The sequence below is a fragment of the Hypanus sabinus genome, unplaced genomic scaffold, assembly GCF_030144855.1.
Source record: "Hypanus sabinus isolate sHypSab1 unplaced genomic scaffold, sHypSab1.hap1 scaffold_807, whole genome shotgun sequence".
NCBI lineage: Eukaryota > Metazoa > Chordata > Chondrichthyes > Myliobatiformes > Dasyatidae > Hypanus > Hypanus sabinus.
Window position 1 is genome coordinate 20,855 of NW_026781659.1, and position 27,103 is coordinate 47,957.

Here is a 27,103-nt window from a genome sequence, read left to right on the forward strand (position 1 = left end):
CCCTGTGTCTGACCCCGGGAGTGTGTGATGGGACAGTGTAGAGGGAAATGCTCACTGTGTCTGACCCCGGGAGTGTGTGATGGGACGGTGTGGAGGGAGCTTCATTCTGTGTCTGACCCCGGGAGGGTGTGATGGGACGGTGTGAAAGGAGCTTCACTCTCTGTCTGACCCCGGGAGTGTGTGATGGGATGATGTTGAGGGAGCTTCACCCTGTGTCTGACCCCGGGAGTGTGTGATGGGACAGTGTAGAGGGATCTTCACTCTGTGTCTGACCCCGACAGTGTGTGATGGGACGGTGTGGAGGGAGCTTCACTCTGTGTCTGTCTCCAAGTGTGTGATGGGATGATGGTGAGGGAGATTCACTCTGTGCTGAATGCCGGTATTCCATCCCGCATTCCATTCGTACTTGGGACCTCAGTGAAATCACGTTTGACTTTACAGTAGATGTTAACTGTCTGTGGGCGCCTAGTCTCTGAGACGCTGCTGTACCAGTGTGAGGAGCTCAGAACCATTATTGCAGTTCACCGAGTGCGGGGGCAGCAGTAACCCCAGGTCACTGTTTCTCCTCTAGTGAGACTCAGGTCCGACACCAACGCAGGAAGTTACAGCGGTTTATTGATTTCATCATGACAAATGCAAATTAAGGAATGTGTGAACTGGATAGGACGCGGAATCACGTCACTGCGGCACCGCCTCTGAGATCACAGAGAGCTCGGCTGAAGCTAGGATCTGTTAGAACAGTTAGAAAGTAAACGTGTATTGCAGGAAATCGGCCAACATGTCCTCATCCAGCGAGCAGGGATGTTCACACATTCAGATCTTCACAACTCCACTCTCAGTCCTGGTCTGGGTTCCTGCAGTGATCTCAGTTCCCTCTCTCCTGTTGGACTGAACCGATTCCAGTGCAGCCTGAAACAGATGGGAGAATAAAGATGCAATAAACAGATTACGCAACAGTGTCAGCAACAGGGGACCGGGGTTAATGTTTCAACAACACTCACAGACAAATATCACCAGAAAACCCACGGATCCGCTGATATTTTATCACATTGAACATTAACACAAACACTCACCAGATCCGCTCCAGACTCGGGAGGGTCAGTATGAGGCGGCGGAGAGCGGGGACAGATCGGTCTGTCAGTGAGTTTAATCCCAGGTCCAGCTCCGTCAGTGATGGGTATGTAATGAGAGCAGAGGCGAGATCCTCGGCGCCAGAATCCCTGAGACCGACATTGTACAGCCTGGAGATGAGAGAGAGTGAGGGTGAAGGACACAGAGAGACAGGAGACGGTACAAATCCCCAGTGTTTATCAGTAACACTATTACTGATCACATTAATGTTCAGTGTCAGACACCCAGTGACTGTATACACAATCTCCCACAGTCTGGTACTTACCCCAGTTTCTGTATTTTACACTCCGGGTTCCTCAGAGCCGCAGAAACCAGTTTCACTCCTGAATCTCCCAGTTTATTTTCACTCAGATCCAGCTCCGTCAGTGATGGGTTTGTACTGAGAGCGGAGACGAGATCCTCGACACCAGAATCTGTGAGACTGATATCTCTCAGCCTGCAGATGACAGAGAGTGAGGATGAAGTACACAGTGAGATACGAGACGGTACAAATCCCCAGTGTTTATCAGTAACACAATTACTGATCACATTAATGTTCAGTGTCAGACACCCAGTGACTGTAAACACGATCTCCCACAGTCTTGCACTTACCCCAGTTTCTGTATTTTACACTCCGGGTTCTTCAGAGCCACAGACAGCAGTTTCACTCCTGAATCTCCCAGTTTATTACGATCCATGTTCAGATCCATCAGTGATCGGTTTGTTCCGAGAGCGGAGGCAAGATTCTCGGCGCCAGAAACTGTGAGATCGACATTGTCCAACCTGTAGATGAGAGAAGGTGAAGGACACTGAGAGAGGAGGTAGTACAAATTCCCAGAGTTTATCTGTATCTCAATTACTGCTCACATTAATGTACAATGTCAGACACCCAGTGACTGTAAACACAATCTCCCACAGACTGGTACTTACCCCAGTTTCTGTATTTTACACTCCGGGTTCCTCAGAGCCGCAGAAACCAGTTTCACTCCTGAATCTCCCAGTTCATTCCCCGCAAGTCTAAACACAAACAGATTACTGATCAAATTGATGTATTGATGAGGGTCTGAGGGAATTACTCTCAATCAGGTATTTCAGGAACCACTATACCCTTCAGTAAATCACTGATCGGTGTTCCCATGACTGTCAACGTCCCTCTCTGCCCAGCTCCAGGGTATTCACCGAGTATCAGTAATTTAATCTGTTGGTGTGATCCTGTAAAATACACATATTCTGTCTCATTTCTGACGGTTAGAGAAGTGTTATTGGCCTGGGAGCATCAGAAGCAGCAGGGAGGAATGATGGAAGAAAGTCCCACAGTGTGGAAAATTTATGACTGGGAGACTGTCAATGGGAATGGTGGAAGAGACCGCACCTGAGGAAAACTCGATGGGAAGAGAGATCCCACAGGAGGAAGGAGGATGGGAAAAGTTAATCCTACAAGACGAGAGGATACAGAAAAAGATTTCATGGAAGAGGTGGGTCTGAACTGAGGCCCACAGTCGGGAGAGAAGATTTGCCCATGGGGTCTGGGTATCTGGTAGTGAGCACAGTCACACAGGTGGCCTGATGGTGATAGTCACACAAGAGGAAGGGCAGGGGAGGACAATCTCACAATGGTATTTCTTTCCTTCTCACTGGGACAGTCTGAGGACTGTCTCTTGTCCCTCACCGGGAAGGGAGTGTGAATCTCTGACCCACCTGCTGCAGTCAGTGTCGGTCTGGGTGTCAGTAACAGTGAGAAGGAACATTGTCAATGGACGTGTCACAGGCAGCGAGAAACACGGCCATTCCTGTGATTTATTATCATTAAACCAAAGGCCGGTGTTCTCAGAACTGACAAAGTCTCTAACAGCCCTTCACAAGGAATCACAGAAACCTCCTGTACTTGGGGAATTAGTGGCCAATCACTAGGGCATTTGTCACAATTTTTCAGAACCTCAGTTACTACAGTTTTAACCAAATCCCTTGACATTGAAACAACACAATGGAACAGAGTGATAGATAAGTCAAGTTACCTCAAATCCTGGCACTTGTGCAGCCTGGGTCCCAGCCGCTGGATTCCTTCACTCTGAACAAGGCAGTACTCCAGGTCGAGGTGTTTTATTGTGTCACGGAGTCCGATGACATAAGACAGGACCGCGCAGTCAATCGGGGTCAGTGTCATTCCACGGAATGAAAGTGATTCCATTGATTCCAGTGCGGCCTGAGCCAGTCCAAGATTCTGAGACTCAAACAGATAGTGCAATGTGTTCAGGAGGCTCCTTTTACCAGCTTCACTCTCTGTGTTTGAACTCTGGTGTTTAACCTTCTTCTTCACCCAGTCAATCACCTGGCAGGTTGTTTCATGAGGAAATGGACCCAGAAACTCTTCCAGGCCCCGAGCTGTCATTGGGGAGGAGAGACCAGCAACAAAACGAAGAAATACCTCAAATCGTCCATCTGTCGTGTTGTGGGCTTCATTGAGGAATATCAGGATATCCCCGGGATGTGGATTCAGGAATTGTGCGACTGCAGCTACAAACTCTTGGATGGTGAGGTGTGGGAATGTGTACACCACGCTCCGGGCAGAATCCTCTCTCTCCAAAAGCTCCATCAGGAACCCGGACAGGAACTGGGAAGGCTGCAGATTGTGGTTGATCAAATCATCATCTGTAAACACAATCTTCTTCTCGGACACTCCACTGAAGGCCATCTGACCAACCCTGAGTAACACATTACGGGGGTTCTCAATCTCACGGCCGTGGTTTTTCAGGATGTTGTAAATATAGTAGGAGTACAGTTGGGTGATGGTCTTGGGAACTCGCTGCGGGTCCCTGACTCTTTGTGTGAAGAAGGGGCCCAGTGCCAGAGCGAGGATCCAGCAGTAGGAGGGGTTGTAGCTCATGGTGTACAGGATCTCGTTCTCCTTCACATATTTGAAAACAGCTGCCGCCACCGTCTGATCTTCAAAATGCCTGCTGAAATATTCCTTCCTTTCCTCACCAACCAATCCCAGGATTTCAGCCCAGCCACTGATCTCTGCCTTTTCCAATAAATGTAACGCAGTGGGACGGGTGGTCACCAGCACTGAACACCCTGGGAGCAGCTTGCCCTGGATTAAACTGTACACAACGTCAGACACTTCACACCACCACTCGGGATCTGGGCACTGTTGCTTTGGTTCTGTATCTCTCCGACTGTCAGCAAAATCGATTCTGTGTTTGAATTCGTCCAAACCATCGAATATAAACAGCAATCCCTCTGGGTTCTTCCAGACCTCTCTCAGGATATTCCCAAAGTAAGGATACTGATCCAGAATCAGTTCCCTCAGGCTTATTCTACAGTTAATGGAGTTTAACTCTCGGAATTTGAAACTGAAGACAAACTGGAACTGTTGGAATATTGTCCCCGTGGCCCAGTCATATACAATCTTTTGTACCATTGTTGTTTTCCCAATCCCCGGGACTCCGGCCACTGCTGCCGAACTCCCAGATTTGGATTTACTCCGGGAAAAGCTGCTCTGGAACAGCTGATCAGTCCGGATTTTCTCCAGCTCTCTGCCGAGATGTTTCTCTCTCCACTCCTCGTGATCTCTGCCTCTTGCCAGCAGCTCGTGTTCCACCAGTCTCCGATCCCGAACAGTAGAAATGACAGTGAGCTCAAAGTATCGATCAACCAGCTGGAAAACCTTCACCTTCTCCCGCATCAGGATCGTGTTCACTCTCAGTGTTTTAGTTTGTTCCCACAGAGTCTCCTTGTGTTTCTGTTGTACATCTTCCATGGGAACAGACAGTGGTCAAACTGTTAGATGCCTCACCTCAGAACTCAGTATTTAAGCACACAAGAGTTAGCTCAGAACTGTTGCATTAATGGATTAATCAATGGATGCTCCTACAGTAAAGTAAATATGATTAACAGAGCCCTGACTGGACAGAGAGGCCTGGTATAGATAAACACCAGATATTCACATTTCCACATTAACTGTGCTGTGAAGGTGAGTATTTCCCTGGTAGTTTACTGACCCCCGACTGTCCTGTACTGGATAAACTCCCACTACTGACAGAGCTATCTTTGTTCCTGTGGAAGAACTTTGAAAGCCGGATGTTTCATGTGGCGTATGGAGACGGAGAAAAGGATCGTGAGCATTCTATGAAAGGAGCAGGTTAGGCAATCACAGCTTCCCCTCCCACCCACCATCACTGATTCAAAATACAAAGAAGTAGCTTTATTGAGCAGCATGTGCACTGTGGGTGGGTGATGTTGGGTGAGAAAATGTCAATGTCTTGTTCAGGAGATTGGGACTGTCAGCATTTTGACACAAAACGCAAACATTAACCCCCCACCCCACACCCCCCCCCCCCATCATCATAGATGCTACTCAGCTCACTGAGTTCCTCCGGAAAATGGTTTGAGACGGCAGATCTATTGTCTCTTAAAGAGTATGAGCTGCAAATGCTCAACAGATTCAAGATTGAAGATACTCAAGTGCAAAGGTCAGGGCATGAATTTTATTCCGGATGTGATGCAGCACATAATAACTCAGATAAAGAACACAATGGAAAACACAATAAATATAAATACATACGATACAGGAGTTATTTTGACCTCAGGTGGTTCTGGCAGAAAAGTTTCAAATCGTGCTGGTGGTGGGGTGGGGGTTGTTAGTTGTGTAGGGGTGGCTTAATCATTGTTGATCCGTCTTACTACTTGAGGAAAGTAACTGATTTTGAGTCTGGTGGTCCTGCTGTGGATGCTACGTAGCTTCCTCCCTCATGGGAGAGGGGCAAACAGCCCATAGGCAGGATAGGTGGGATCCTTCCTGATGCTACTGGTCCTTTTCCGGAGCCTTTCTGTTTATACGTCCCTGTTTGAAGGTAGGCTGGGGGTCCCGGTGATGCGTTGGGCAATTTTGACTACCGGTAGTAGAGCCTTCCAGTCCACCACAGTTATGCAGCATGTTGGCCTGCCCTCTGCAGCACAGCTGTAGAAGGACTGGAGTGTAGATGTGAGTACAGGTCAGACAACGTCTGTGGAAAGGGGAGAAAGGGGAGATGCTACTGGTCAGCGACTTTAAATACAAGTTTGAAACCATGCCGATTACAGGTCGGGTCGTGAAGAGAGCAGAGACCGAGGAATTTTGGCAGCAGGTGGTTCAGGATTTCAGCTGTCACAAGACCTGTATAGTACAGTATAGGTATGGGACCTTCACACAAAGTTGCTGCTAGCACGATGTCCACATAAACTCATCCCGCCTGCCTCCGGAGCTATGGATATGGATATCAGGATCCCTGTAGATATGAATGACGTCAGGGTCGTGACCTTTACTCTGTACTTCCCCATACTTTTGATCTCCTGAATTGGAAGTACTCACACTTCTCTGGATTAAACTCCACCTGATAGTTCCCCATCCGCATCTGCAACCGATCTGTATCCCAATGCATTCTTTGGCATGCCTCTTCACTCTCCACAACTGACTGTTTCATTTCAGCATCATGAAACTCATCTCTCCCTTTCAGATTAAATTTACAACATCTCCCATCAAGATCTACAGGCATTGACGTCGTTGGCTTTAATCCTCTTTGCAACATTCCAGACCCAAATTCTGCTCAGCTAATATTTAATCATGCCCGTTGGGGATTTGTCTAACAAGAGGTGCTCTCAATCTAAGCCTTTACCACTGAAACTGCCTTTCCCCAAGTTATATTTCCCACACCCAATGCTGCACACCCCATTCTTGGCAGTGTGGAGAATCAGAGTGACCTTGGGGTCCGAGTCCAGCGGACACTCAAAGCCGCTATGCAGGTTGACTCTGTGGTTCAAAAGGCATACAGTGCATTGGCCTTCATCAACCCTGGGATTGAGTTTAGGAGCCGAGAGGTGATGTTGCAGGTATATCGGACCCTGGTCAGACCCCACTTGGAGTATTGTCTTCTGTTCTGGTCACCTCACTACAGGAAGGACGTGGAAACTATAGAATGGGTGCAGAGGAGATTTACAAGTAATGCCTGGATTGGGGAACATGCCCTATGAGAATAGCTTGTGTGAACTCGGCCATTTCTCCTGGGAACAACGGAGGATGAGAGGTGACCTGATAGAGGTGTATAAAATGATGAGAGGCATTGATTGTGTGGATAGTCAGAGACTTTCTTCTAGGGCTGAAATGGCTAACACAGGAGCGTACAGTTTTAAGGTGCTTGGAAGCAGGTACAGAGGGATTGTTAGGGGTAAGTGTTATTTATGCAGAGAGTGGTGAGGGCGTGGAATGGGCTGCCGGCGATTATGGTGGAGGCAGAAACAATAGAGCCTTTTAATTTCTAAAATAATTACATGTTCGGTACAGCATCGTGGGCCGAAAGGCCAGTATTGTGCTGTAGGTTTTGTATATTTCTATAAGCTGCAGACCTCTACTTATTCATAACCATCTGAGAAGAGGAGTTGTGTTCACTGTTCCCAAATGTTCCACCACTGAAACCTCAGCAACCTGCCGGATTACTTTCAAATACCAGCTGCAGTCTGGCCTCTCCTCTAGTTCACACATTACACACGTTGTTCCCAGAACACATCTCACCATCAGAGATTCCTAAAATATTCTTGCAGGTAGGAAACACGGGACAGAGAATGAAAGATCATCAGCAACACAGGGAAAGTTAAAATTACCCGCTACAACAAACTTGCTGCTTTTGCATCTTTCCAGAATTTGCCTACATATTGGTTCCTGTATCTCATGATGACTACCAGGAGATGTTTTGTAAAAACCCATCAGTGACTGTATCTATCTTATTTCTATGCACTCATATTGCCTCAGTACTTGAAATCCCCAGTGTGTCCTCTCTGATTGCAGCTGTGAAATTCCCCAGGTCAGCAAATAAACCTTTTCAAACGTATTACCTCCCCTCTCTATCTGAAATATTGTAACGCTGGAATATTGATCTGCCAATCTTGTCTCCCTCAATCAAGTCTTCATAAAGACAACAACATCACACTTCCATGTGCTGATCCACTCTCAATGTCCAACTACCTGACCCACAACACTCTTTCCAAAGAACTATCCACTTCAGTCCCAACCATTCCATCATGTTCACTCACCCGGACCGCCGTCCATACAATAAGGATTATTAGCCTAACCTGTATCTTCCGTCGACCCGTCGACGCAGGAGATAATGTAGCTGGACAAGTGTTTGGGGTGCCAGTGAGAGAGTATTCTGGACACAGAGACTATCTGTCACAATCATGGAAAGCGATGTCGATGCCCTGAGACCTGAATTAGGGGAAGGCAAAATGTGGAAACAGCTAATTGCAGCTGCACTACTGCTGAACACAATCCTTTGAAAGGACGTGTAAAAGTATGTTAGGACTCTGCAAAGTGTATCCAGGATTTCACAGAATTTGAAGGGACTGTCAGGAGTGTGCAGGATCTCAGCATGTCCGGACTCTAGCAGGGATGTGCGGGGTCTCACCGTGTGTGAGGACCCTATCAGGGATGTGTGGGGTCTCACAGTGTGTCAGGACCCTGTCAGGGATGTGTGGGGTCTCACAGTGTGTCAGGATCCTGTCAGGGGTGTGTGGGGTCTCACAGTGTGTCGGGACCCTGTCAGGGATGTGTGGCGTCTGTGTTCAATGTATACGGGTGGGATGGGGAGCGTAGGAAAACATTGGTAGTTTAAATAGTTACTTCAGACAAAGTGACAGTGTTAGAAATGATATTCTTCAATAATCAGGGAATGTATCGGTTTTGTATTAGAAATGGGTGTGGGAATTTCACTGCTGTGTCTGTTCCTTCGGCAAACAACATGAAGACCAGTGAAGAACAAGTTTGCAGGCTACCTTGGTTTCTCTGTCCCAATTCCCATCTCTCACCGTTCCACAGTGTCCATCACACATCACATGAACTTCAGCTTCTGTGGACTGAGCTGAGGATTTTGTCCCCATCACACGCTCACTAACACTGTCTCCTGATGGAATTCCCAGGATTATTGAGTTGGAAGTAAAACTGGATAACTGTAGCAGTGTTTGCAGTAAGGCAGTACTTATGTGAACAAAGTTGGGTTGATATGCTGCTTTGGGGTTGAACAGAGCAGTTGGGTGTTACCTGATTTTCTCATTAAATGGATGCTCTCATTGCTATTCTGTGATGAGAGCTTCCGTGGACTCTCAATTCTAAAAATGATAATCTGTAGGATCTGAGGGGATTTAGAAAAATTATCCAGGATGAGAGCTGTTGCTCAGGTAGTGCAGCTGCAGGGGAAGGATTTCACTTTTCGGAGTGAAGAATTTCTAAGAATTTCACTCCTCCAGATCGTCCTCTTTTCCACTCTGGTCCGGTGGAGGGACCTGTCGTTGTAAGAGTCAGAGAGGAGTGGTCCCTATCAGAAAACACCCCAACTCTATGAGTTGTTCCTGATAATGCCCTGAGAAAGATATCCCTCCAGCAAATATTTTCCACGTGTCTCATGGTGCCACCACATACCTGGTCAAATCCAGGTGGTTCAACATCGATATGGCCCTACACAATATCTACCATCGGTGGAAACAGCGTTTCTTCACTTACCTTTCAGTTCTCTGGGAATCTCCGGTACGGGTCGATGGACCGGAACACAGCCTATTCGGAATAAAACCATTTGAGGAATTGAAATGTATAAAATTATAAAGTCAATTGTGATTGAATCCTAAATTAAATTCATCTGTGATGCTATCTCACCATGTTCCTGTATTTCTTTCAGTATTTTGTCCAATTTTGGGACACCAATCCGCATTTTGACAAAGGTTTCCCACATCACCCTCCGGGCGCGGGAGCCTTTCTCCATCACCAGGCTCAGGAGGAGTTTAGAACTGTCCGCCCGCTCTCCCTTATCAGCGAGATCACAGATTTTCTGTGAAGAGTAACAGTGAACATATTGGGGACTGACAGATTCACACAGAGAATGAGAAGTAAATGATGTGCTCTGTAACGGGATCACACCGAGCAGTCACTGATCCTGTCTGGACATGGACTGTACATTCTGAGTGCAGAGCACACGGAGGGACATTCACCGTGAACCTGGTCCACCACTCAATGAGATCCTGGCTGGTCTGTGACCGCTCCATTGACGTGGCTCCAAATCCATAAATAATTCCTCATCGAATTTGACGGTGTAAAACAGAAATCAGAAAATAACGATCACAGACGAAGAAAGAAGTCAGGCAGGTTTTTATAACAGAGTGAGCAGTCTTGGAGAGGTTGCAGAAAAAATGATTCATCTCCTCAGTCCGCCAGTGTCCAACATGACAGCGGATTACCGGCTGACACCTGATGCCTTTCCTTTGCCATTTCCAGTGGAGGTTTATTCAGTGATTACACATTACAACATGGCAGTGTTCCCCGATCCACATTGTTTGCAGTTACAGATTGTAACAGAATGATCTCCACCCAGAACAGAACACACTCAAGCTCCTGTGGCGAACACAGATGATACCCTACTTCTCAGTGCCATCCAGCTGTTACGCTGCACGGACTTCCGAAAGCACAACATCCTGGCATATTTCCACAATCTCCTCTATTCTCGGTCCATACAGCTGCTGCTCACTCTTAACATTCAGCAGCAACCCACCAGTCTGCCGCGTATTTTCACCTCTTTCCACCACTGGTTCAGAGTCACATTTCGTTTTGTAATTGGATGTACAGTATTTATTTTCCAATTGTTCATTTATTTAATTTATTATCCGATGAGTGAGAGTTCCGACACCCATCAGTCCTGTGAAGTGTGAAAATTCAAACCCATTCTCCCTCTCACTCACCCGATGTTCCTCTCCGCTGAACTGATTCTCGGCCGTTAACGCCAGGCTCACTCCGTGCACCCCTCCTTCCATCGCCTGCTCCAGCCTGTCCCGGTAGAAGTCCGTCAGCTGCAGCAGCTGGAAATCGTTCCAGCTTGCCAGGAGCTCAGTGATTGCTGTGCTCGGACCTGTGAAGGAAAATGAGGAGCATTATTGGGCAGGAACTTTCTCTCTTGAACCTAAAGATGATGCATCAAGTGAGCAAACACCCCGAAATATATATAGGAGGGGAGTTGGGAGTGGTGAAATGGGCGCGGACCTGGGAAGAGCAGATGAAAATCTCTGCCGGCCGAGGCTGAAGAGGCATAATTCCATCTATTGAAGGCTGCCTTTTGTGTCCCTGGGTATATACCTCTCTATTTGAAAAACTCTGCTTCTTCCTGAGAATATAGTAACCCATCACCATCACTCTCCTGGTACTGCCCATCACCATCGCTTTGCTCTGGGTTACTGTCTGCCTGCCTGGCCAAACCCTTCCTCAGCAAATCTCTGGAATATCTCACAAAATGCTGAGGCTGCTCAGCAGATCAGGCAGCATCTATGGAGAAGAATAAACAATCAATGATTCAGGCCAACGCCCTTAATCGGGACTGGAAATGAAGGGGACAGAAATTCTAGATATTACCACATTTCTACTCCTTGTTGTCTCAATCCAAAACGTCAGCTGTTTATTTCTCTCTATGGATGCTGCCTGACCTAGTGAATTCCGAAAATATTTTGTGTGCCCTTGTGTGGCTCAAAACTTTCAGCATCTATGGAATGTCTTGTGTTCTGGAATACTCACTGTTTTAATATGCATCACAATCTGCGAGAGGAGCAGGAAGAAAACAGTAATTGTACCCTGTCCACGTGTGACTGTGCTTCCCCCAGAAATGATATCTGTCTCTGCTCAGTCCCCTCACAAATAATTTGGAAATTGGCGATATTGAATTACACCCAGACACAGAGTCAAGGCAATATTTATAAATTAAAATAATTCGCTGACATACCCGTGACCTTTCCCGATGTTGACTGCACTGGAACTCTTCCGATGCCTGCTCCTTGTGCCATTTTGACGGGTGTGATCCGGTTTTGATGCTCTGTTCAAACAAAATTAACAGGAGGTTCAGACATTAATTGAGCTGTAAAGGAGAACATTGTTTTGCTTTTATACTGAGGAAAACACTTCCAAATGTCTTGGGCCTGTCCACTGAAGCCTTGACATGACCTGCTCCACCTGTGTCCATCCACCCACAGTCAGACAATGTCCATTTCCGATCTCTCCATGGATTGTACACTGGACCAGGATTCTCTGGGGTATCTACTCTGCCTGCTATATTGCAGACAATTCCCTTTTAGGAGCGAATCCGGTGTCTTGGACTGGGAATGATGCGTCAATGGAATACGAGGCAGGTTGAGCAGACAGCACCCACTGTTTTGGTCCTCCTACCACTGATGGCGCTATGGTGAGTAATGGACAACTGTTACACCAGGGTGGATTGAAGCTTTTCTGCTGACCAACAGGACATCTTTTCCTCTCAATCAATGGATTACACAGATTTCTCTGTCACACCTGTTCTCACCGTCTCCTTTCAGTTTAACATCGCCTGGCAATGATGCTTCAGGCAATATATAACCATATAACAATCACAGCATGGAAACAGGCCATCTCGGCCCTCCTAGTCCGTGCCGAACTCTTAATCTCACCTAGTCCCACCTACCCGCACTCAGCCCATAACCCTCCACTCCTTTCCTGTCCATATACCTATCCAATTTTACCTTAAATGACACAACTGAACTGGCCTCTACTACTTTTACAGTAAGCTCATTCCACACAGCTATCACTCTCTGAGTAAAGAAATAGCCCCTTGTGTTTCCCTTAAACTTCTGCCCCCTAACTCTCAAATCATGTCCTCTCGTTTGAATCTCCCCTACTCTCAAAGGAAACAGCCTATTCACGTCAACTCTATCTATCCCTCTCAAAATTTTAAATACCTCGATCAAATCTCCCCTCAACCTTCTACGCTCCAATGAATAGAGACTTGTTCAACCTTTCTCTGTAACTTTTTTGATTCTATGATTTTATTCTATGGTTTGATTCTATATAGAAGCACTGTGACATCCTGAACAATGCAATCCACCCTCCTCCCCGTCCCCACCCCGCACCAAACACACACACACAGCATCGCGACATCTTCTGAGCCACTACATTTTCTCCTGTACGACTTTAAGAAAATCATTTGCACTTAAACTCTGGTCAAGCTTTCATGTCACCTGGCTATTATCAGATAGTTAAATGGCACCTTGCTAAACACAATGTCGACTGCCGTACATCCAAAACAAGTTGGGATATTTTTAACCATAAATAAAACTGTAATTATTCAACAAGACAGACGGCATGTTAACATTTCAGGTGGAAGTCGCTGTATTAGTGCTGAACCAGTGTGTAGGAACCATGCATCTGCTGTCTACCTGCATTGTATTCTGTGTTGTTTTTTTCTGATGCTTTTTATGGCAACTAGTCACATCAGTCGAGGTGTGGTAAACACAAAGGGAAGCAGTTACATATTTGTGCTTTGCTCTGTGCGAAACACAGCTGGGAACTGACCGTTGTCACATATTTTATTATTATCCATTCAAATACGCTGAACTGACACCTGGGGACATTACAGTTTCATCACTTCAAGATTGTATGTTTGCTGATTGCTAATAAAGTATCAAATACTTATTAGCGACTTTGGTAACAATCATCATTGGAGCTGACGGGACGCCAGGAAATTAAAACAAATCTGTGGGTGGGTCACCAGCAATGTCAACTTGGTTTGGTTAGAATTCACCGCTACATTATCAACAGACATTTCTCAATCTGCCGATCATTTTAAATATTCTGAGGCACTTCAAGAATACTTTGCTTCAGTATTCACGCGTGAAAAGCACCTTCACAATTGTGGGGATGACTTACAGTGGACTGAAATGCTTGAGTGTGTAGACATTAAGAAAGATGATGTGCTGGAGGTTTAGAAAGGCATTAATTAGATAAGCTGACGGGGCCGGTTGAGATCTGCTCCCCGGCTACTGTGGGAAGATTGCAGAGCCTCTGGCGATGATCATTGTCAATCGTATGTTGAGAAGGACCAGAGGTTTAGAAGGTTGCAAATACCATTTCCTTGTTCAAGAAAGAGAGTAGAGATAGCCCACTTAATTATAGACCCAGTCAGCAAGTTGAGTGAGTGTGTTGTTGTGGGAGACTCTGAGAGGCAGGATTTATGAGTATTTGGAGAGACATAATCTGATTAGGTATAGTCAGCATGGCTTGGTCAAGGGCATGTCATGCCTTATGAACCTGATTGAATTCTTTAGGGATGTAACAAAACATGTTGATGAAGGTGGAGCAGTGGATGCAGTGTATATGGATTTCAGTAATCCGTTTGATAAGGTTTCCATTTCAAGGTTCGTTTAGAAAGTAATGAGGTGTGGGATCAAACGGGGCATTGCTTTGTGGATACAGAATTAGCTTTCCCACAGAAGTTGTAGATGGTTGGAATACTGCATGGAAGATGGTGACCCTTGGTGTTATGCAAGGTTCTGTTCTGGGACCCCTCCTCTTTCTGATTTTTATAAATGACCTGTATGAGGAAGTAGAAGGGTGGGTTAGTACGTTTGCTGATGACACAAAATGTGGGGATGTTGTGGATAGTCTGGAGGGTTGTCAGAGCTTACAGCAGGACAGCGATAGGATGCAGAACTGGGTTAAAAAGTGGCAGATGGAGTTCAAACCCAGATAAGTGTGAAGTGGTTCATTTCGGTGGGTCAAATTTGAAGACTGAATATAATATTAATGGTAAGACCCTTGGCAGTGTGGAGGGTCAGAGAGATCTTGGAATTTGTGTCCATAAGACACTCAAAGCTACTGTGCAGATTAACAGTGTTGTTAAGAAGGCATATGGTGTGATAGCCTTGATCACCTGTGGGATTGAGTTCAAGACCTGTGAAACAATGTCCAAGCTATATATGACCTCAGTCAGACCGCACTTGGAGTACTGTGTTTATTTCTGGTCACCTCACTAGAGGAAGGGTATGGATAATGTAGAGAGAGTGCAGGGGAGATTTACATGGATTTTGACTGCATTGGAGAGCATGTCTTATGAGAATAGGTTGAGAGAACTTGGTCTTTTCCTTTTACAGCCACGGAGGATGAGGTGACCTGATAGAGGTGCATAAGATGATGAGAGGCATTGATCGTGCTGAAATGGCTAACTCGAGGGGTCATAGTTTTAGGTGTTTGGAAGTAGGAGGTACGGGAGATGTCACAGATCCTGGTGGGACCATGGATTCCACTGCCAGCAACGGTGGTAGAGGCGGACACAATAGGGTCCTTTGAGGAACTCATAGATCGGTACATGGAGCTTAGAAAAATAGCGGGCTCTGCTGTCGGTCAACTCTAGGCAGTTTCTAGAGAAGGGTAGATTGTCAACAAAACATTGTGGGCTGAAGGACCTGTAATGCGCTGCAGATTTCTCTATTCTATGTTTTTTTTTTATGTTTTATTGTTTTACAACATTCAATCACAGTGGCATTAATGTGGCTTTTTTGACGCTGATGAACATAAAAGTGTCAGAACCAGGATTCAGCAGCGCAGTAGATACGGCATGCGCTTGTGAATATGCGCGTGACAGTTAATTATTATTTCATTTTGATAGTATTTAACTCAATACTTGTCATCATAGTGTTTGTCGAGAGCTGAACTCAACAATTCTTCGCTGCCTGCTTGCATTCGACCTGAGAAATTGAACTGTCGAGTCAACTGGGTCTGAAGACTAGCGCTATTAGTTTTATATTTAGTTGCTTTTTTCAGCCGCAGTGTAGGCTTCGTTTTCCATTTGAAATTCTTCGTCAACCACCCTGTTTGGCCTAGTGTTTATTGTCTTCTTTTCCCTGTAATATCGTTTGCATTAAATTCTGTGAACTATTGACCTGCGTCAGTGTCTCTCACTCCGTACTTGGGCGATATCCGAACCGGGTGACAAAAAAGACTTGTGTCAAAGTGGAAGAATCTCTGTAAAGTGATCAAAATTAATTCTGAATATAAAACACTAAATGACTGATTGCGTAAGCATTCCTCCTCCTTTAATATGACACAACAAGTCAGCACTGGTGCAGCCTATCGGTTTTAGAAGTCACATTATTATTTAAATTGAGATCTGTTTTTGGACACCAGTGTGCAGTCAAGATGTCTGAATTTATTGTAGTAAGTCTACAAATGTACCAGGAAGTTTCAACTGTTGGCGGGTCAAACCACACCCTGAAGACAGAAGAACACTACAAGGAACTCCGTTAAAGGGTTATTGAAAAGTACATGTCAGGAGATTGATACAAGAAATTTCCATGTCACTGAATATCCCTTGGAGTACAATTAAGTCAATCATCAATAAATGGAAAGAAAATGTTACAGCCCTAGATCTGCCTGGAGGAGCTGTCCTCAAAAACTGAGTGAACTTACAACAAGAAGACTTGTGAAGGAGGCCACCAAGGGACCTATGACAACTATGGTGGAGTTGCAAGCATCAGTGACTGCGCAGACAACAATTGTTACCTGGGTGCTTCACCAGTCACAGATTTATGGGAGAGTCGCAAAGCGAAGGACGCTGTTGAAAAAAAAACAGAAAAAAAACCACATGAAATCTCTGCCAGAGTTTTCCAGAAGATATGTGGGAGACCCGGAATGTTCTCAGGTCGATGAAGCCAAAACTGAGCGCTGCCCATCAGACTAAATGCTATATTTGATGTAATCCTAACACTACACATCATCAAAATCAGACTGTCCTTACCGTGAAGCATCATGCTTTGGGGACGTTGCACTACAGCAGGTCCTGGAAGTCATGTGAAGGTGGAGGGTAAAATGTATGCAGCAAAATACAGGGAAATCCTGGAAGAAAACCTGATTTAGTCTGCAGGAGAACTGCGACTTGGGAAAATATTTGATTTGCAGCAAGACAATGACCCCAAGTGTAAAGCCAAGCCTATACTGAAGGAGGTTAAAAACAACAAACGTACTGTCCTGGAGTGGAGCATATGTATAAGCTTTCCAGATCAGTTTCAGACCGAGGTGTTATGTCAAAGGAATACGCTAATATAGGCAGAGCGAACGTGTTTATTGCTCTTGTTATATTGTTACTATTCAGCTCTGTTTGGCAGACTTTCTTTAGCCCTGAAGTAAATTCTGTTGAATGATGTCTCTTTATCACGCGGTGAACTATCTCCTTTGCTTGTTGATATCCTAAATACACTTACATATTTCATATTTATGTATCTGCTATATTGATTCATGATGATCTGTCATATACTACAAGCTCCACTGCATCTTTCGTAATGTTTATGTTCTATACTTCTCTCGTCTAAAGCTAATGTTTATATCTTTGGAAATTAGTTCCGTTATTTGAATTAGTTGCTTTACAGATGCAACAATGAATATTTTCAAATCATTCTCTATAGCAGTTGCGTCAAGCTATAATGCATGTTTTCCTGTTTTTCTCCGATACGGTAAATTAGAGAGCGGGTTTAAAACCAGACAAAACCATAGCAGGCTTAGCGTTTCGCTCAAGAAAATGCGTACGTTTATTTTGATAACAGTTTTGTTCCTTTGCAGTTGTTAGTCGGTGATTATTGTACGTCAATGCTTCGTCAGATGTTGTAGATTTTTCAGAAGCATTCGGTGTATATTTTAGGAAGTTTTGTTAACCACCAATGAGGGACAGAGTCAAATGTACAGTACAACCCGTCCCTTTGGTACAGGGTCAAATTGGATCATAACTTCGCTGCAAAACCTTTTTCTGCTTAATCACAGGGTCATGGGTTCTGAGAATTTATTAGTAGAAATATTTGATGAAATAAGGGTATGTAAATGTAAATTATCGATTGGCTTTTGCTTTCTGTGACTGAAGGAAATGTGCTGCTGGGACTTTTGGCATCAGATGGGTTGGTTCTCAGCAGAGGCTTGCACAACCATATGTTCGAAGGAAGTATATCATTATAGCTTGCAACAGCTGGAAGAATTAATTACATGTCACTGTAGATCGTGGCAGTTCTACATTTCTGAGATCACTACAGAACGAAGCAATTGCGGCGTCTCGTGAAGAGAGGGAATTGTCAAAGCATTTTGAGATGATTGTGACTTAACACAGCCAAGTAAGGAAACATCAGAAGTGATCTAAATCTATTTCAGAAGAAGCAAGAGCTTGAGATGATCAAACACTGAGGGAATGGGAGTGGCTTTAAAAAACAGGGATTACAGACAGCAGATGATCAGACCTGGAGTGATTGCAACTGGGTCTAATAGAGGCATAACTGGTACCTGTGGGCACATTGAGTCTCACTCCAACTATTTCCTACCTTCCTTTGTACAGGTATGTAATGTCTAAAGGACCAGTGTTTGAGTAAATGAGACTCACCAAACTTTCTCCTGACTGAATGAAAGGAAACCCTGAGTCAGAATGGTTCTCTCCAGCTGGTGTCCTCAGTTTTCGTCTCGTTCAAATGTTGCTGCTCCCTGGTCTTCAGTTTTTCTTTGCTTCCAGTCGTGGGAAGCAACAAATCTCTCAGCGCAGATCTAACTTCTATCGGAGAGATAATGAAGCACATTTGCAATATAAGGAAGAACAAAACATACTGTTGAATACTCTTGAAAACAAAATTCATTGGAATTTATATCTTGAACGCAGATATAATGATCTGAGTGATGAAATCTGTAACGGTCCCGCACAGTTTACAAAACCGGACATGGAATATAAAAGAACACACACAAAAAGCTAGAGGAACTCAGCAGGCCAGGCAGCTTGTATGGAAATGAGTACAGTCGACTTTTCGTTCCTAATGCAGCCAGCATCTTCAGCAATCTGCTCTGCACCCTCTCCAGCTGGAATGTATGCATGACAAGATTTTCACTGTCCCTCCGTACATGAGAATAATAAATGTGTCCCCACTTATTGTGTGGCAATATGAGACAGACTGAGCTTCTGCTCTGGAACTTCTGGCGAGAGAATTCACTGAAGTGTACAAATGTTTGAGAAGCCCGAAAGAATGGAAAGGCTTCCTTTTTGCATTAATAGGGTTATATACCTGGAAACATTTTCTGCACTTCGGCAATCTGTAACAGTGACATGGAGTCAAGGAACAAATAAATGCCCATCCACAATGAGAAGACGTGACATATACGGATGTCACTCCTTGATCTGAACGGAAGAAAGATTGAACTGCACAACCATGCGAAACAAACCCGCAGACGCACGTGACGTCAGATGGGCCAAATGGCCTAATACTGATCCAGTATTTGATGGTTTTATCTGGAGGCGCCAGAGTGACGTCTCATGTGGGTGAGAGCTTGCATTCAAAAGTTGTTTAGTGGAGGTTTTAATGATATCAGGGGGAGAACGAAGGAAACTTAACGGGTTCCAGCACTGAATCCGATGTTGTGTGATGTAAAGTCCCTTGCCAGGTGCCTTGCTCTGTCATGTTGTCCGTAGAGTGGGCGGTGTGGTGCCTGTCTCGAGTTGGGACACAAAAGCCAGAATGTTTCTGGGGAAGATTTTCCAGGGTGATTTGATTTGAGGTGGTTCGGTCAGTGCAGTGTCTCTTTGTTTAGTATTTTCATAAACAACAGTTTTACTACTGTAAACAGGAATTGCCAGCAGGGGAAACACAGATTCATATCAGTTAACAGAAGACCTCTCGTCCCTGCTGTCCTTGTCTCCCGGTAATCTAAACCACCCCGACAGTGAGCGAATCATTCAGACAGCTGATCGCTGACAGGGATTTATTTCTTGCTCGTTGAAGTTCGCCCAGAGTCGGTTGGATGGAGTTAATGTAAAGTTTGGAGGATGTCACAGTAAAAGAACCGACACCCGAACGCTCTGTGTTGTCCGTCCGACATCCTGCCACAGCTGGCACTGTGGGGACCTCCTACAGGTCAGGGCACAGTGCCGAACCCAGCTGAATCCAGCGGTTTTCCTGATCGGGCGGCAGTGAGGAAGGGGCTTATTTCGGGTTTGTGTAAATCGAAGGTCGGTTGCAATGGGTAAGGGCCGAAACTTAACCAGTCATCTGGGGTGTCCGGGGTCGCCAGTGCTGCAGGCCTGGTTTCAGTTTTGCGCCCGAGCCGGGAATGTACGATCAGTTAGTTATGATACCCAAGTTGCGAGTGTGGATGTGGGAGAAGGGAATCTGTCCACGGGTTCGATTGTGGGGTGAACAATGGGAAGGATGTGGGGTTATTGGCGGGGTGGGGGGGAGGCTGGGGGCTTACGGATTATCGGATGCAGCGTACCGGGAAGGATGGATCCCGAGGCAAATCAAGTTGTAAATGACGGAGGATTTTCTCTTTGGATCGGACAGGATACGCGTCCTTACAGGAAGCAGCAAGTTCCTCTTTGTATTAGTTACTGTCTAATCTTGCTGTGAACAATGAGTTTGTTACAGGGCCCCAGAGTCTCCAAACAGATTATTGTTAGGAAAGAGAAGTTCACGGTGAGAAGCTGTTACTTGGACTTGAGTTCCGTGCTTAGTGATGTTCCCGGGGTTTCACCCATTCCTACTTGTCGTGTATATCGATAATTTATTTGAGAAGGTACAGGATATGGTTAGTAAGTCGGTACAAATTAAATTCAAGTAGTTACATTTCTGAAAGACAGTAAGTATAAACAAACCCCTCTCATTCCCGCTCCCCACTCAGAACTGACCAAAATCTACTTCCAAACGCGCAAAAGCTTGAAATGAGCAAACACTGAGGGAATGTGAGTGGCTTTAAAGAGCTGGGCTGCTGACAACACATTACCAGACTTGGAGTGAATGCAGCTGGGTCTGACAGAGGAATAACTGGCACATTCAGTCCCATTCCAATTGTTTCCTGCCATCCATTGTATAGATATGTAATGTCAAAAGGACCAGTGTTTGACTAAAAGAGACTCACCTGACTTTCTGCTGACCGAATTAATGGAAACTCTGAGTCAGGAGGGTTCTGTCCAGTTGATGCTCTCAGTCTTCGGGCTGCTTCACTTGTTGCTTTTCCCTCGTTTTCAGTTGTAGTTTCCTTCCATTTCGGGTTTTTCTTCCTACAAATCGCTCACTGCAGGTCTAACTTTAACTTGAGAGATAATAAAACACATTAGCAATACAAATGTCAAAAAATATTTTTGTTTATTGAAGTTTAAATGTTGATGAAAAATATAACGATCTCAAAGAACAAATCTGAAATTTCCCCTCGCACTTCCCAATGAATGATATGGGATGCGAAGGGGTCATCGTTCAGTTATGGCCCGACACAAGATGTAGGAGGAGAATTAGATGATTCTGTCCATCGAGTCTGCTCCATAATTCAAACATGATTTTTATTCCAACACCATATTCCTGCCTTCATCCTGCTATTGAGCAATCAGGAACATATTAAAATCTGCCATAAATATGCGCAAAGGTCAGCCTCCACCACCCTCTGCGGCAACAGTTTCCACACAGCAGCCATCCTTTGGCTGAAGAGATTTTTGTCAAGCAAGACTTCAGGCCCGGATGGTGTCAGCCCCAGGGTGCTCAAAGCCTGTGCCCCCCAGCTATGTGGAGTACGTCACCATGTCTTCAAACTGACCCCGAGTCTCCACAGGGTTCCTGTGCTGTGGAAGACGTCCTGCCTCATCCCTGTACCAAAGCTGCCGCGCCCCAGTGGCTCCAATGAATACAGACCGGTGGAAATGACCTCACACATCATGAAGACACTGGACAGTCTTGTTCTGGAGTAGCTGTGGCCTATGTTTAGGCCACAGTTAGACCCCCTCCAGTTCGCCTACCAGCCCCGACGAGGAGTTGAGGATGACTTCTTCTACCTGCAGAACCTTGTCTATGACCACCTGGACAAGCCGGCGAGCACTTTGGGGGTCATGTTTTTTGACTTCTCCAGTGCGTTCAACACCATTCGCCCTGCCCTGCTGGGTGAGAAACTGACAGTGATCTTCCCTGGTGTCATGGAATATTGATTACCTGACTGGCAGACCACAGTACGTGCGTTTGCAACACAGTGTGTCAGACAGAGTGGTCAGCAGCACTGGGGCTCCACAGGTGACTGTCCTGTCTCCCTTTCTCTTCACCATCTACACCTCGGACTTCAACTACTGTACAGAGTCTTGCCATCTTCAGAAGTTTTCTGATCACTCTGCCATAGTTGGATGCATCAGCAAGGGAGATGAGACTGAGTTCAAGGCTACAGTGGGAAACTTTGTCACATGGTGCAAGCAGAATCATCTGCAGCTTACTGTGGTGGACCTGAGGAGCATCAAGGCACCAGTGAACCCTGTTACCATCCACAGAGTCAGTGTGGACATGGTGGAGGATTGCAAGTACCTGGGGATACGAATTAATAATAAACTGGACTGGTGAAAATACACTGAGGCTGTCTACAAGAAGGGTCAGAGCAGTCTCTATTTCCTCAGGAAACTGAGGTCCTTTAACATCTGCCGGACGATGCTGAGGATGTTCTACGAGGCTGTGGTGGCCAGTGCTATCATGTTTGCTGTTGTGTGCTGGGGCAGCAGGTTGAGGGTAGCAGACACCAACAGAATCAACAAACTCATTCGTAAGGCCAGTGATGTTGTGGGGGGTGGAACCGGACTCTCTGACAGTGGTGTCTGAAAAGAGGATGCTGTCCAAGTTGCATGCCATCTTGAACAATGACTCCCATCCACTCCATAACGTACTGGTTAGGCACAGGAGTGCATTCAACCAGAGACTCATTCCACCGAGATGCAACACTGAGCATCATAGGAAGTCATTTCTGCCTGTGGCCATCATACTTTACAACTCCTCCCTTGGGGTGTTAGGCTTGTCCTGGACTTATTTCCACTGGCATAATTTACTTACTATTATTTAATTATTTCTGGTTTTATTTTGCTATATTTCAACTCTATCCTTGGTTGGTGCAACTGGAACGAAACTTAATTTCCCTTGGGATCAGTAAAGTCTGTCTGTCTGTCTGTCTGCCTTTCTGTCAACACAATTTTAAAGGTAGGCTTCTTTATTCTGAGAATGTGCTCTCAGATCACAGACTCTCTGTCTAATGGAAGCATCATCTCCATGTCCACTGTATCCAGGCCTTTCAGCATTCGGTAGGTTTACTTAACCATACATCCCCCTCACCACCCCTACCGTCCCTCTGAACTCCATTGACCATAGGTGCAGAACCATCAAATGCTCCTCATACATAAAGCCGATCATTCCTGAGATTATTCATGTGAATAAGCATCAACTGCACTGAACAGATTCCCAGGAACAACAGGCAAATGGATACCAGAACAATTTAGTGCCATTTCCATTCCCAGGTTAAATCAGGTCAATTTCAGGAAATATAACACATTCCAGGGTGAATGTAATAAAAGGAGACTGGAATTATGAGGAACACTCAGCAGGTAAGGAACAGCTGTGGGGAGAGGAACACATTTGACGATTGAGGTTCACACCTTTCGTCACAATTACTTCAAACATTTTCAGTTTTTACTGCAGCTCTCCAGCATCTTGAGTTTCTGTTAGATTTCCACTGCCTGGCAAACGTGTGACACTGAAAGGGAATTTACAAATACGGTTTGAAAAATGAACCCACAGACCAGAAATACTCACTCAACACCTTATAAGCCTGGGCAAGTTGACCCCCCGGGTCCATTTTACTTGATCTGAAACTAGGATATCCCATGACCCAACCTCACAGGGTCACACAGATGATCCTGTCACTTACAGACGCCAGAAGCCTCGCACATCGTCCACACATCTCACAGAACGTGGTGTATTCAGGGATATACCTACAGCCAATGTCCAGATGCCCGAGACTTCTGATTCATTTGGAAGGAGGAGCATCGTGTCCCATCTGTATAAGTACTAAGGATTACAGCCCAAACCTCAACTCTAGGACTCCTTGTTACCGGTATTTCGGTCGATCAGAGTTCAGAAACTAACAATCCATCAACCTATGGCAGAACGGGAACCTGACGATCATCTGACTGGACCAATGATCGGGCTGGAAAGCCTGGGCGTGAGTCACCAGATACAAGCGATACTTTTCGCATTGTCTCCTGCAGCTAAACTGAACACAATTTATCGTTATCTTATTGTTAAGTGAGGAGTTGTCCGGCACAATTGGCCATCATATTTTCTGTAGGCTAACAGGATTAAAATGCTTTTGATACAAAATTGAAATAATAGTGCTGGAAACTTGTTTGATCAGATAGGATGTGTGGAAAGAAAAACTGTGGAAGAGCCAGTATCTGAATTGGGACTGTCCAAGTTACTGTCCGATCTGCTGAACGGTCTCAGCATTTTCTCTTTTTACTTTAAATGATGCACAACTATTGACTGATTACAAGATGTTTGTGACGGCCTGAACAAATTTGCACAAATGTAATGCCCACATTCATTAGTTTCGCCTTCATTCCAACACAGAGCTAATACAGTCGTTACATTCACTGCTCACAAAATCCTCCCCACCCCACTATCAGTCTGTCACATCTGCTCCCGAGGCCGCTGTCTCTCACTGAGGGACCGTGACCAGAGAGAGATAAAAATGAGCACCACTCCCTGCAAGTCCCATGGGCGGTTACCCTGTCAACAGAGAAAATGGCTCTCCAAAAGTGACAAAAAATAAATGAAATAACAGACTCACTTTAAATGTTGTCAAGATTAACGCTTCACCATTTTGTAACGTTGAAAATAAAATTGTAATTATTGATGCGATACAGATTGTCACTGAGGTGGTGGGATACAGAACGGACAGGTGCTGAACAAGATGGTTGATATATATCACTGAGCTGGTGGGATACAGAGTGGACAGGGGCTGAACAAGATGGTTGATATATATCACTGAGGTGGTGGGATACAGAATGGACAGGGGCTGAACAAGATGGTTGGTATATATCACTGAGGTGGTGGAATACAGAATGGACAGGAGATTGAACAAAATGGTTGATATATATCATTGAGTTGGTTGGATACAGACTGGACAGTGATTCAACAAGATGATTGATATATATCATTGAGGTGGTGGGTTCCAGCCCGGAGAGAGGTTAAACAAGATGCGCGGGGAATGAGCAGATGGAACTGGATGGAAAAGGGGATCATCATTAGTTTTCTCTTCATTCCAACACAGGAATAATTCAGTACACACAGTCAATGCTCACAAGTTCCTCCCCACCCCTTTATCAGTCTGTTACATCTGCTCCTGACGCCACTAACTCTCACTGAGCAACGGTGACGAGAGCGCGATAAAAATGTTTACCACTCCGTACCGGTCAAGTGGGCTGTTATCCTGGCAATGCAGAAAGCGGCTCTCCAAAAATGACCGAAAATGTAAACAGGGTCAATTTCAAACGCTGTGAGTCTCGTTATGACAAGATTAACATCATTCAATATTGCATGTACTTGTTCAAAATAATTCTGTGAACCTTGGCTTTCATTAACTGGTGTGACCTTCCCTCCCCCCCCCAACTCCGCCGCGCCCCCAATCCCCCGTACAGCAATAAATTCAACCAAATGCTTCCGTTAACTGTTGATCTTCCTGCACATCGGCTTGGAAGAATTTTATGCCATTCCGCCTTACAAAACCGCTTCAACTCTGCGGTGTTGGTAGGATTCCTCGACGGAACTGCTGCTTCAGGCCATTCCGCAACTTCCTAAGGGCTTAACGTTAGGACTATGACTAGGCCATTCTAATTTTCTTTTAAAATTATTCTCTTATTGATTTACTCTTGTCTTTTGGATCATTGTCTTGTTGCATTACCCAACTGCAATTAAAGTCCAGTTGACAGAGTGCTACACTGACATTCTCCCGTAAAGTGATATAAAATTAACACACAGCAGTTTTATAACGTTGAAACTAAAATTGCAATGTTTGCCTTTATCTTACCTCAGGCTCCATTCAATACATCCTCTGATATTTCTAGTTAATAAACACCGATAGTGAGGCAAAATAATTCACAATGAGTCGACAGTAGTAGTTTCAATGATTACAGTCCAAACAGCAACTCTCCCAGGACTCCTTGCTACCTGTAATATGATGCAGTGTTTCGGCCAATCAGGGCTCAAAAACTAACACTGCGTCAACTTATGGCAGAATGGGAACCTGATGGTCATCTGACTGGACCAATGATCGGGCTGGAAAACCTGGGCGTGAGTCACCAGATACCGGGGATACGTTTCACATTGTCCCCTGCAAACAAACCGAATTCAATTTATTATGGTCTTTTTGTTAAATCAGGTCTTGCCCAGCACAATTGGTCATCATATTTCCTGTAGGCTAACAGGAATAAAATGTTTTTAATATAAAATTGAAATAATAGTGCTGGAAACTCGCTTCATCAGATAAGATTTGTGGAAAGAGAAACTGTGGAAGATCCGGAATCAGGACTGGGACTGTTCAAGTTACTGCCCGATCTGCTGAACGTTTCCAGCTTTTTCTCCTTTAACTTTAAATGATCCACAATTATTGACTGGTTACGGGATGTCTGTGACGGCCTGAACAAAGTTGCAGGAATGTAATGCCCACATTCATTAGTTTCGTCTTCATTCCAACACAGAGCTAATACAGTCGTTACATTCACTGCTCACAAAATTCTCCCCACCCCACTATCAGTCTGTCACATCTGCTCCCGAGGCCGCTGTCTCTCACTGAGTGACCGTGACCAGAGAGCGATAAAAATGTGCACCACTGCCTGCAAGTCACATGGGCTGTTACCCTGGCAACAGAGAAAGTAGCTCTCCAAAAATGACAATGAAGTAACAGACTCACTTTAAATACTGTCAAGATTAACACTTCGCCATTTTGTAACGTTGAGCCTAAAATTGTAATTATTGATGTGATAAAGACTATTCAGAAATTGACAAGAAATTTGATATATATATATATATATATCATTGAAGTGAGGGCATACAGACTGGACAGAGGTTGACCAAGATGCTTGATACATATTGAGGTGGTTGGATACAGGTTGGAACTGGGTTGAACAAGATGCTTAATGTATATCATTGAGGTGGTGGGATAAGTGCTGTACAGAGGTTGAACATGATAGCTGATATGTATTATTGATGTGTTGGGAGACAGACTGGACAGATTTTGAAGAAGATGGTTGATGTATATCATTGGGATGGTGGGATACAGGCTGGTCAGAGTTTAAACAAGATGTGTGGGGAATGGGCAGATGGAACC

General features: G+C 45.1%; 1 protein-coding gene across 2 annotated transcripts; it reads right to left on the reverse strand.

Moving 5' to 3' along the window:
- Positions 1–597: 597 nt before the first annotated feature.
- Positions 598–25,949, reverse strand: LOC132390227 (NACHT, LRR and PYD domains-containing protein 3-like). Of its 2 annotated transcripts, XM_059962836.1 has the most exons (13): positions 25,805–25,949; positions 20,843–21,016; positions 18,330–18,494; positions 11,892–11,981; positions 10,864–11,030; positions 9,788–9,959; positions 9,638–9,688; positions 3,126–4,863; positions 2,041–2,127; positions 1,723–1,893; positions 1,397–1,567; positions 1,074–1,241; positions 598–909 (listed from the first exon to the last, which is right to left on the reverse strand). In XM_059962836.1, the coding sequence occupies exons 4-13, from the start codon at positions 11,950–11,952 to the stop codon at positions 822–824; spliced, it is 2,874 nt and encodes a 957-aa protein (XP_059818819.1). In that variant the 5' UTR covers positions 11,953–11,981; positions 18,330–18,494; positions 20,843–21,016; positions 25,805–25,949; the 3' UTR covers positions 598–821. The 2 variants fall into 2 exon arrangements, with proteins under 2 accessions (XP_059818819.1, XP_059818818.1); XM_059962835.1 differs by lacking the exons at positions 18,330–18,494; positions 20,843–21,016; positions 25,805–25,949 and adding an exon at positions 16,710–16,737.
- Positions 25,950–27,103: the final 1,154 nt, after the last annotated feature.